The 12627-nt window shown below is 37.2% G+C and overlaps 1 protein-coding gene across 1 annotated transcript in view; it reads right to left on the bottom strand.

The window, feature by feature from the left end:
- The window catches only part of LOC145284926 (uncharacterized), an 85298-nt gene that overhangs the window by 51113 nt on the left and 21558 nt on the right, over positions 1–12627 (bottom strand). The window contains exon 3 of the mRNA XM_080134021.1: positions 7049–7156. Coding sequence (XP_079990147.1) covers positions 7049–7156 — 108 coding nt within the window. The remainder of the gene's footprint in view (positions 1–7048; positions 7157–12627) is intronic.

The following is a 12627-nucleotide window of genomic DNA, read 5'->3' as shown; positions in this document are numbered from 1 at the left end:
CTACACAAGATTAAACCATGTTATTTTTTTTGTTTATTAGGGCACCCTTATTTAAAACTACACAAGATTAAACCATGTTATTTTTTTTGTTTTATTAGGGCAAGAACCATGTTATTTTTTTTTTGTTTTATTAGGGCACCCTTATTTAAAACTACACAAGATTAAACCGTGTTATTTTTTTTTTGTTTATTAGGGCACCCTTATTTAAAACTACACAAGATTAAACCATGTTATTTTTTTTGTTTATTAGGGCACCCTTATTTAAAACTACACAAGATTAAACCATGTTATTTTTTTTGTTTTATTAGGGCACCCTTATTTAAAACTACACAAGTTTAAACCATGTTATTTTTTCTGTTTTATTAGAGCGAGCATCCTTATTTAAAACTACAGAAGATTAAACCATGTTATTTTTTTTTTTGTTGTTTTATTAGGTCACCCTTATTTAAAAATACAGAAGAGGGATCTCAGGCCCCTGAAGAATACATTTTATTTGTTTGAAATAAACACTTATTTAGAAACAAGTATTTTAAAACACTGGTACGATGAATGATTATTTATAATCTATGTGACTGAAAGATTTATTTAGGCAATTAATTCCCATGTCAGTCATTCGAGTTAAAAGGAAAACGCACACTCGAGCCAGACTTTTTGTTGTTCTTTTTTCCAAAGACAAAGACATTCGTTAACCAACAACAAAATCACATGCAAAAGAAGTGGCGTCTAAAAACCAGAATACATCCGTCAAGCAAAAAATCTGTCTTTGTTTCTTCCATCTCAAACTCCCAACAGCACCTAAATTTGCATAATCCCCTTATTCTTGTATCTGAAGGGTTTTAGGTTCATGTGCCACTGCTTCCCTACAGCAGGCACATGCCAACTGTGGCCGCTTATTGCTATGCCTCTCCATTACCACACAGAGATATGGTTAACCATTTAGAATTTTAGGGGAAGGGGCTTAGCCCCCACTCACAACTTAGATAAATCACCTTTATTTAGTTATTTACAAAAATATTTTTTTATAACAATTATCTTTTAATCTTCATATAAAAAAATGGTTAAATTCTATTTTGATCATCTAAATTACAGTGAAATGTGTTCTTTTCTGATTTTTTTTCAGAATTGATACTCTAATATTTATATTCTTTTGATAAATTAAATCAATATTATATATTTTTCCCCGGCAATGCTAGGACACTTGTCCTGCTAACTTTAATATAACAAATAGTTTAGTTATACAATAGAACCCCTGGATACGGTGGCCCTAGGGTACGTTTTTCAGGTTATGGTGTGAAATAAAATGATTTTCTGGCGCCTGGTTACAGTGTTTGCCCCGCCTTACTGTATTATTTATAATGTTATTTAATAATATACATGTGTATTAAATACTGTACTGTATTTTGTTACTAATTTTTAATGCCGTATCCCGGTGTTCTACTGTAATTTTATTTTGTAGACAAATATTTAGCATTTATGTTAAAATGTTCATTTTTGTGAACCGATTTGATTTTCAAAAAGTTACCATCTGTTTCGAAGTTGCAAATGAAAAGACGACTTGATTTCTTCTTTCTTTTCTTTTCTTTACAGTCATATTTAAAAGATTGGTAAATTTTTATTGGAACAATCAAAATGTTAGCATTTATCTATACGGATAAATGAGACAGATTTTACGTTTCTAAAATTTTGAGAAAAGGATTGATTATTCATATTATTTGGATTCTTCAGACTACGGTTAGTGTTATTTTCAAGTTTTGATTGATGTAACCTCCGATCTTCTTCAGGTCTATCTTGTTAAACTTAGGAAGCTTCAAAGTTACACTCATCTAGAGGTTGAAGCTTCAGTCATCAGTTTGGGAGACACTCAAAATAGAATTGTGAATTACTTAAGACTTCTAACCAATCATGGCTGACAGAACAAGAGCATGCTACTTTCATGGATTAAATAAAGGGTTCCGTTTGAAATTCTGTTATCGAGTTTGATAGAAAGATTCTCGAGTTCGACAAGATACACCTGAAGAAGGTTAGAAGTTACATTGATCAAAACGTTGTGAAAATAAGATTCAAGATGAGCACAGTAGTTTGAAGAATCCAAATAATACAAGAAAGATTTTGTTTCGTGTTCACAACTATAAAATGGAGTAGGAACAACAACAAAAAAAAAAAGGCTGGCAGTGTCAAACCGTCCTCTTGTCGATACAATACACCAAAGTTTTTTTTCCTTTCTTTCCTACACTTGAAACAAATCCTCGTATATTCAATATTATCTTCCACAGTTCAGACAGTGCTAGTACGAATTTTGGGAGCCTAAAGATGGTAAGATGTTATATCGAACAAAACATTGTGAAAATGACACTTAAGATGAGAACAGTAGTGTAAAAAAATCTAAATAATATGAATAACCAATCCACCTCTCAAAAGTTTAAAATTATAATCAAAATTTAATCCTAATCTATAATATAAAAGCGAAAATATGTGTGAGTTTGTGTATGTGTGTATGTGTGCATTTTTTCGTATGTCTTCCAAAGGCTTTTTTAGGGGGATGCTCGGGGGTCGGGGTCACTGTTTCTTAGAACTTTTTATATACTCCCTAGATTATAATATGTCTGATTTACGAAACGAGATCATCTGTATCTTTTATTTCAGCGACTTTTGTTACAAAATTCATGTTGTGATTTCATTTCTCTACCACTATGGCGTGATGTTTGGTTTAGAAAACCACACGTTGACGTTCGTTTAACCACTTGCTTTTTTAAACGTTTAATTTCAACCATTCCCACTTCCCTGTCCTCATAGCGACGTGGAAGGTATCAGACTATTTGCCTCAAGGCTTCGGGTTCGAGTCTACCTCCTTACCAAAACTTTTTTCCTTTACACCAACAAACATCTGGGCAACGCCGGGCACCCCCGCTAGTCATTATATAAATTACAGTTATTTAAAGATAAGTTTGCAAAACTTGAAAACAATTGAAAAATCTGATTTCCGTGTGTTAATATAGTGGAACGATAAAAATGTCGTCATAAAAAATAACACAACAACCTTATTTAAAAACTTTTATTGAAAAAGTCAATTCAGATAACTTGATTTTGTAGTAGAGCTGACATCTATTCAATGTAGCCACCTTTAGCCCGAATCATCTCCTCGATACGGGTCCAAAACTGGGAGTATGCCTTTTCCACAAGCACCAGCGAGAGCTCAGCAAATACTCGGCGGATGGTGACAATCAGGTTGGCTTTGGTTCTGTGGGAGGTCATGCTGGTGATGTTCGTGATATATGACCAAACGAAGTAGTTCAGCAGGTTCAGGTCGGGGAAGGAGGGGGCGAGTCAGTGAGAGAAGGTTACAAAGTCATAGCACTTCTTCTGAAGCCAAGCCTGGGTCTCTTTGAACTTGTGAACTGGCGCCAAGTCCTGCTGCCACACCCAGGATCTGCCAGCAGCCACTTGATTGCACCCGAGGATCACTACACTCTTCAGCATATCCAGATACACTTTGGGGATGACTTTCAAGATGTAAGGTCGCATGATGTGGCCCTCACTTGAAACCACACCAAAAACCATAACTGTGGCTGGAAACTTCATTGAGCTGTGCCCTCAAACGTTGAATTTTGAGGGTGCTGGCAATGGTCCTGTTGTCATAAGCTGGATCAGTAGAGAGCATGAGTTGTACAGCGGTGCATCTCCGATCTTGCTTGTTGAACATTGTGTCACTTCAGACATGATAGAAATGATCGATAGATTGCTCTTGGGATTTGTACACTACTGGCCAACTAATAGATGGTTTGCAACAAAAGAAGAGAACCGGTTTTCATTAAATGGAAATGGAATCAGGTTGTCTTTTCTAGAATGATAATTGTATTGTTCCACCCTGTAAATAGGAAACATGATGTTTAAGCAAAGGATTAGTTTAATGCATGTTATTCCGTTAAGAAGTGATATGATGACTTTATGTGTGGTCGTACAGACACAAATGATACTGAATGTTCAAGTCATTCAAATTCAGCAGTTGTCATGGAAAACACAGCAAAAAATACACAAACTTATATTGGCCAATCGTAAATTGTAGTTACGAGAGATATAACAAGATTTTAGAACACAGAATATTCCTCCATTTGACAACACGGTATAGGTCAGTTCAGCTACTCCAGGGAGAGAGGGTTGTAATATAAAGTCAACAAGGATGTAAAATGAACTCTCATAGCCAGAACTGGCAGGAAAACACCTGGTAAATTTTCTCTGGTTGTCAAGGAGTTCATAGATACAACAGTAGCATGACAACCGTTAATAGGGAATATGATTAGCAGGCTATCAAGAATGATGAATTACTTTCTTTTGGAGTAGAATCGATAATAACAATCGCCATGAAGTTGAAGTTGGTTTTGTAATAAGAAACTTCATTGCTTAGAAGCTATAACGAGATCCATCACCCGTGAATAATCGTGAAATATGCAGCTATAATTATATGACGTATATATGCCTCAACCTTCACAAGCATTAACAAAGCATTTGAGAGCAATCTGATTTTGGTTGCTTGGTTTTGTTTTACGGCATATCAACCCTTTTGGGGGTTATTTAATGCTGAATCCAGTAATTTTGAAAAAGTTTTTACGATTCAAGTTCTTTATATATTTAAATATTTATTCATGGTGTTTCGTTTGGTTGTTTTGTTTTTGTTACATTTAAGACTACCAAGACAAAGCTGGTTTTCTTTAACAATTATAAGAAACCTTTTGAAACAACCAATTGTCATAGTTGATAGCAACCTTCCAAAGAGTCTATCGTTCAAACTCATCCACCTAACATTCACAGGAAACATGAATTAAAATAAATACATGGAAGATACTGCTAAATCTGCTGCAAAAAGGTACGCTCCCTATACTGGAGTAGAAAACTTCTTACACCTGCCAGTATCCAATATCTCTATAATGCTATTATTAGCCCATGCATGGAGTATTGTTGCCACATCTAAGCTAATACACTAACTACTAGTCGCTCACTCTTACACAAGGCTAAAGAAAAAGACTAACCTAATAAGTCTCACACTGTCAATGTTGCATCCCTATGTTTTATAAGTACTTCCCGCCTGCTTCCCACCTAACTACAACTTCGATGTCTTCAAGTTCAACGTTAACAAATTCCTAATGAACCGCCCCTTTAAGTAAACACTTCATCAAATCTCCACACTAACATACTGTACTTGCAATAACCCTTATCCCTGAGTGGCTTCCGGGCCTTGATAAGTGGTGACCACCGTGTAAAAAAAAAAAAAAATGTAAGTACTTCAATAAAATGTGCTCTGACAACCTTACTGCACATAAACCCATCAACATAAATACTCTTGATCAACTCTACCAGTAGCAAAATGCCCCCCTTCATTAAGGACGTCTGTACATATACTGGAAAACTTTCTACTTTAATAATTTCTTCTCTCTGGACTGCCTGCCTGTCTTTGGAATTCACTCCCCACTACCCGGACTGTACCAACACAACATACATAAACTGAAATGTAATGTGAACAAACATTTTGCTGACAACTCCCTATAAAAGATATTCCTCCCAAACCTGGCCCTTAATCATAGCAGCCTCTTTCATGTATATATATCTTGGAATGTAACTATACTGATATTCTTTTACATATATATATATATATATATATATATATATATATATATATATATATATATATATAAAAGAATAAGAGTATAGTCACATTCCAAGATCCAAATATTTATTTTTCATGCAAAACAGCTCCTCCAGCATATTAAAATTTTGATACAGTTTTTATAGATTCGTTTTTGTTATGCAGAAACAAACGGTTATTATTATGTCAGTACCATCTCTTTTCGTGCAAATACTCTTCAGAAAAATTAGAAATTCTTTGCTTAGGTAGAAAAAATGCATGATGATATCATACTGAAAGAAGAAAAAAAGAGTATATGCATGAAAAGAGATGGTGTTGACATAATAATAACCGTTTGTTTCTGCATAACTAAACGGATCTGCAAAAAAGTGTACCAAATTGTAATATGCTGGATAAGCTGTGTTTGAATCTCAGAATGTAACTATAGTGTTATTCTTTTATGTATGCTCTGTTGTTATATTTGACACACATTGAGCTTCTAAATAAAAAGGATTGGTATACATAAAGAGTGAAATAAAATTGAAAAGACATGTTACCAGAGAGAGAGAGAGAGAGAGAGAGAGAGAGAGAGAGAGAGAGAGAGAGAGAGAGAGAGAGAGAGAGTGTGTGTGTGTGTGTGTGTGTGTGTGTGTGTGTGTGTGTGTGTGTGAGAGAGAGAAAGAGAGAGAGAGAGAGAGATGAAAAAGGAAGAAACCAAAATTATGTGTTCATCAACGTTTTGTCTTTATTTCAAGACTTTATCAGGATGATCGATTTGGAGAAATAAAAGTATAATATTTGAAAATATATTTGTTGTGTTTGTAATGTGAAAATGGAATGTCTTTGTTCTATTTCTGACTGAAAAAAAGGCATTAGCATTTAAATCGTGTATAGCGTTTATGGCATGAATTGAGCGAAATTGTTTTTAGTTATTTTGGTGTAGTAGCCAATAAAAAGGGAGCCTTCAGCTAACCTTTCACTATAATCAGAAAAAAAAAGAAAAGAAAATTCATTCACTTCATGCCATAAATGCTATACTCATTTTGAATGCTAACGGCTTGTATTTCATTTGGAAAACTAAAACAAAAACATTCTATTTCACATTACAAATACAAATATATTTTCAAATATTGTACTGGTATTTTATTTCTTCAAATCAATCATCTCGAGTAAGTCTTGAAATAAAGACGAAATGCTGATGAACATATAATTTTGGTTTGTTCCTTTTTCATCCCTCCATCACATTGGAATATTATTTTCATAATTTTTATTACACACACACACACACACACACACACACACACACACACACACACACACACACACACATAAATATATGTAGAGAGAGAGAGAGAGAGAGAGAAAGAGAGATAGATAGATAGTTAGATAAAGAGAGACATCAATAGATTTATTGTAAAGCGGGAAACTTACCTGTTAATAGATGCACATTCGTGATTCCCTCGAAGAAGAAAGAAATTATGTGGATATTTTACTTTATATGCCAAAACCAAACAGATGGTCTCCAACGAATGACATCCCCTGGGAAAGACAAAAGAAAACAAACAAAAAAATTTTAAATCAGTAAAAATTAAAACAATGTTTGAATCATCATCAACAATGCTACTCAGGGGAAAAGATAACAAAATATCAGGATCTAAAAAATGATCTAAAAACGACATAGTCTCTGAAAGAAATAAACAGTATACCGGTTGTGATTGGAGCAACTGGCTCACTAAAAAAGAATCTTCAGAAATACTTAGAAGCAATCCCTGGAAGACCAAGCTGTAACGAAATACAAATAGCAGGCATAAAGGGAACAGTATCTATTCTTAAAAGAGCCCTCGGATATAAATTAAAATCATAACAGAATCAAGTGTTAGCTCCAGAAGGGAGCCTCTTGATCTCTTAAACCTAACTGAAGTAAAATTAAAAAAAAAAAAAAAAAAAAAAGTGAGATTATGTAACGGTGCATATCCTTTCTAAACAATCATGTTTATCTATACCAGCGATTCCCAACCTTATTTTGATTCTGGACCCTTGAGAGATGTTTTATCATCTATGGACCCCACATATGCATATATATTTTTTAATTAAATATTTATTTCAAGGTTAGTTAAAAACTAAAAAAAAATGAAGCAATTCCGTTGTATTCATAACATCTATTGTACAAAGGAAAGTAGAAAGTGGACCATGTGCTTACTTTCATCAGCCTCATAACTCTTGCTTCCCTTAATTTGTCCTTTAGTCCTTACATTCCATGAGCAATGTTTCTGAAAAAGTATTTGCCGAGCTCATGCCAGCACTTATGAAAAAGGCATGCTCCCAGTTTCGGACTTGTATCAAGGCAGTGAATGAGGCTGAAGCCAGCTACATTGAATAGATTTTTTTTTAATTACATTTTCACTCCATACAAGGCACATTGCCACTTTGGTGTAGGGGGCTACTAACAGGGGCAACAACTACTCGGGTACTATGTAGGGATGTGGGCAGCAAGATGTTGGTTCACGTTGCACTTGAACTTCTGCACGTCAGTACAGTTGGGGAAACAGGCACCTGGAATGGAATTCCAAATCCTAGCAGTTCTGGGGAAGAAACTACTGGCTGTCGGGTCTGTCGAGGGTGTTCACATCGTGGGGGAACAAGTGCTTGCAGTTCGTCAGAGCATTCACCATTATAATACTTGTAGAACAGGCAGAGGGATGCAACGTTTCGTCAATGGGACAGAGGCTGAAGCTTAGATGCCAGTTCTCTCTCTGTTGAACCTTGTCAAGGAGCGAGAGACTAGTAGCCGATGCACCAGCCCAAATATGACAGCAATACTCCATACATGGGCGAATGGTTGCCTTATAGAGGTACAGGATACTTTCGGGTGTTAGTAGTTTTCTAGCACGGTAGAGAGAGCCCACTTTCCTTGCAGCGGCCCTGGCAATGCCCTCGATGTAATTGTTCCAACTCATGTTTCCTGTGAACGTTAGGCCAAGGAGCTTGAAAGACGTACTCTCAGATAAAGAGTCGTTAGCCATGGCTATAGGTGGTAGAGAAGGTTTCTTGTAATTATTGAATGAAACTAGTTTAGTCTTGGCGGCATTGAACGTGACCATCCATTTTTGGCCCCATTCCACTACAGATTGGAGCTCATCTTCTAGTGTTTCTGCCATTTCTTTAGATATGTGTTCATTTGTTTTCCTGTCGTGTCTGTTATAGAGTGTGGTGTCATCAGCATATATACCCATCTTAGAGGCAATTTTGTCGGGGAGGTCATTTATGAATATCAAGAACAGTAGAGGTCCAAGGATAGACCCCTGGGGCACTCCCGCATTTATATCATATTGTTTAGATGTACGACCGTCGAGGACAACCTGGATTTTTCTCTTATCTAAGAAGGATTTAATTATGTTAAGTATTCTACCAGTGATACCGTATGATCTAATCTTCCTGAGGAGACCCTCATGCCATACCCTGTCAAAAGCCTTAGATATATCTAGAGCTACCGCTCTGCCCTCCCCCGCTTTGTCCAGTGAATGGTATATACGTTCAGAGATTACAGTTAGGATGTCTGCTGTGGAACGGGCTTGTCTAAATCCATATTGTTTGTCAGTCAGAAGCTTAGCATCTGTAAGGTGATGGACTAGAGCATGGTTAATTAAGGTCTCAAATATTTTGGCAAAAAGCGGGAGGAGGCTAATGAGGCGATAATTTAATGGGTCAGTTCTTTCGCCAGAATTCTTGAATACTGGTACCACAGAAGCAATTTTTCAACAGCCCGGAAAGCAAGATTCATTAAGGCATTTGCTGTAGAGTTTGGAGAGAACTGGAGCTACTTCGGCTGAGCACTTTTTTAATAGCACAGCTGGGATGAGATCAGGTCCACATGCTTTTGAAGTGTCAAGGTTTTTTATGATAGCATGTACTTGAGCAGGGGGGATTTGTAGATCGTCTAGCATGGTTTCTATCCGCATAGGAAAGTCAGGTAGGGAGTGGTTGGAAGGGTCCAGTGTGGAGTTTGAGGCAAACCGACTGGCAAGCATGTTAGCCTTTTCGGTTGCTGAGCAAACAACCTCGTGATTGTTGGTTAGTGGTAGAATTGTTGATTGCCCATTATTTACTACACTGTTGTAGATTTTCCAGAAGTCACGAGTTCCTAGTTTTTGTGCTTCGATGCGTTTTTTAGTGGTTTCCATAAATTCTCTCTTAGCTGTCACTATTTCTTTCTTAACGTTACTTCTAGCTTCTATGTACTTCTGTCTGTTTGAACTGGACTTATGTCGGTTAAATCTGCGGTATGCATGCTGCCTTTGAGCAATGGCAGTTGCGCAAGTCGATGTAAACCATTGGGGAGAGTGGGGCTTGCTATAAAATTTCCGCATGGGAACATGCGCTTCGATTGCAGTTTTGAACCATTCAGTGGTCTCGTTTGCACACTGTTCAGCAGGAAGAGAAAAAATATTTCACCATGGGGCATCTCTGATAAGATCTCTGATGGCTTCCCAGTCAGCCTTTTTATAATATCTCGTTGTTTTGAGCACTGGCTCTTCATTTTTTCTCTAGAGTTTAGGGCGATTTCAACCATTATCACTGCATGATCAGCGTTCCCAAGTGGGCTGTCGGCATTCGTTATACAATCATCAGGAACTGTGGTCAAAAACAGATCTAAAAGTGATGTGTGTTGTTCTTCCTGGTCAGGGAAATAGGTTGGAAAAGTAACAATTTGTGATAGGGAGTGAGATATAGAGAAGCTATGAGTTGTGCTGCCTGCTGCAAGTAGAGAATCCAAGCCAGTTTTTGTAATGGACATTAAAGTCACCAAATACATGTACTTGTGCACTAGTGTCGATGGAGAGTGCTGTGTCTATGCTGTGAGAGACTTTGTTTATTATGGTGCAGTCTTGGGTCGAGGGAGAGCAGGAGAGAAAGTAAAAGTAGCTATTGTTGTGTTGCATGATTAGTTTAAAGCATATAAAGGCTTGATCATCCGATTCTAGGTTTGTTTCTCTAGTCAAGGGGAGGGTATTACGAATGTAAACTCCAAGTCCGTGCATGTGTCTGTCAGAGCCCTTACGGCAGAGTGGGAGATATCCAGGCATGTTAAAGTAGTTAGAGGGGGATGGAGGAGTGTAGGTTAGTCTCACTTAGTGCTAAGATATCCGGGGTATTTGTCAGGAGAAATGCTTCAACATCAGCTAAATTAGTTCTAAGCCCACGGATATTAGTGAATGCAAGCCTCAAGGGAGGAGGCATGCTGGATTTGTTTGACCCTAAGCCTGGTTTAAGCTTATTTTTTTTTAGATTGTACTGTCATCATATTTTTTTACGAGTTTTAGTTAGGTAGGAGGGGGACTGAACAGGAGATTATGCAGAGTATCACACATGCATCACAAGTAGACCATCAGCTGACCCTTCTTCAACTAGGACTGTGGCCTCAGGAAAGCCCACCGGGGATGAGTGCAGGGTCCCTTTCCATGCGCGATATGGCACTACAAATATCCCAATATTATACAACTGTTGATGGAGCAGCCGCTTTAAGCGCTACCAAAGAGTTAGGGCGCCTGTACTACCAGTCGGAAACAGCAGCCAGTAACTGTGAATCCGGTACCCTCAACCCATCAGAGGAAGGTCAACCCAATCCAATTGCTCAGGCATATGTGGTACTCAAGCACTCTCAAGTGCTCAGTTTTAGGGGTGGGGTGTGTCAGGAGTTGGGAAACGGCGTTCATTGCCCTAGACAAGAAACAAGATCTACCACTGGGTGTTTCTGTCGAATCACTGTGATAGTGTCTCTGTGCCTGACTAATAGGCAAAGAAGGAGTATGGAAGCCGGGCAATAGACAGAACCTATCTACTCCTTAAGCAATTTAGGTTTGTAAACCGGTAATTTGTTTGAGTCACCAGCTCTAGGAAGGTTGTCATCCGAGACTGAAGAGGCCTCCCTCCCCTTTGGTTTAGTTTCAGAGTTTTCCTTCTAGACGGATGATCTGGGAAGATCTACTGGGTCCGTCAGCACTGAGAGGGTTTGCTCCGCGCCTAGGTTCTAATCCAGGTATTTCTGTGACCCCGCGTGGTTTGTTAATGTTACTGGGTTAGTTTGTAGAGGTTATATATCTGCTGAATAGTTACACTCCTCAAAGTGAATTAGGGGCATTGCTATTTCATTGTTACTACATTGTAAGCAACTATGATTGTAAGAAGGCTTGTTAGAAAGGAGATAATTTTATATATATTTTTATGTTATTCATGTTGGCTTGGGTCTAGGATAACATTAAAGTGTGAGTAGGTGTTAAGAATTGAACTACTAGTTGTGCCCAAACTATATTTTAGATGTCAGGAGGGCTTGAGATGCGAGTGCAATATAGTACGGATAAAACTAAGTTTTGAATCATGTGTAATTAGGTAAATAGATATATGGGCAAGTTTTTAGTAGATGCGAATAAAGTTGAAGGTACGAAGTGTGTTTCTATTGAGGGAAGATAATATCATCTTTCAAGTAAGAGTCATGGCCATTTAGCGTAACAAGGAGCATTGTATTCAGTTTCGTATAAATCATTGCAAAGCTATCTAGGAGGAGACAGTTATGTAATGCAGTTCGCTTTGCTTCCGAGTACATACGTTGGCTGTTAAGTACCTAACTGGAATAGGAATGAATTCCAATGCATGTCTAAGAGGTAGAATTGTATAGATGTTTAGTGATTAAGCTGTCAGCTCTACTACAAAATCAAGTTACTTGAATTAATTTTTTCAATAAAAGTTTTAAAATAAAGTTGTAGTGTTGTTTTCTTTAGGGCGACATTTTTATCATTCCACCATATATATCCTGGTTAGGAGAGATGACAACATTATCATTTTACAGTTCTTGCAGGAAGATGTTGATATTCTTCTACATGCAGTGCCTGGTATTCCTAAATGATCACCCACCAAGCAATGATCAGGCTCAACGTTGCTTAACTTCAGTGATCTAACGAGTACTATTTTCAAAGATATTAATGTAAATTTCTTTGTGATCAACAAAAATTAGA

This window comes from Euprymna scolopes, chromosome 9 (assembly GCF_053919585.1).
Source record: "Euprymna scolopes isolate OS-2025 chromosome 9, ASM5391958v1, whole genome shotgun sequence".
NCBI classification, from domain to species: domain Eukaryota; kingdom Metazoa; phylum Mollusca; class Cephalopoda; order Sepiida; family Sepiolidae; genus Euprymna; species Euprymna scolopes.
The sequence above is the reverse complement of the archived record's forward strand: the minus strand, read 5'-3'. Positions and strand labels throughout refer to the sequence as shown.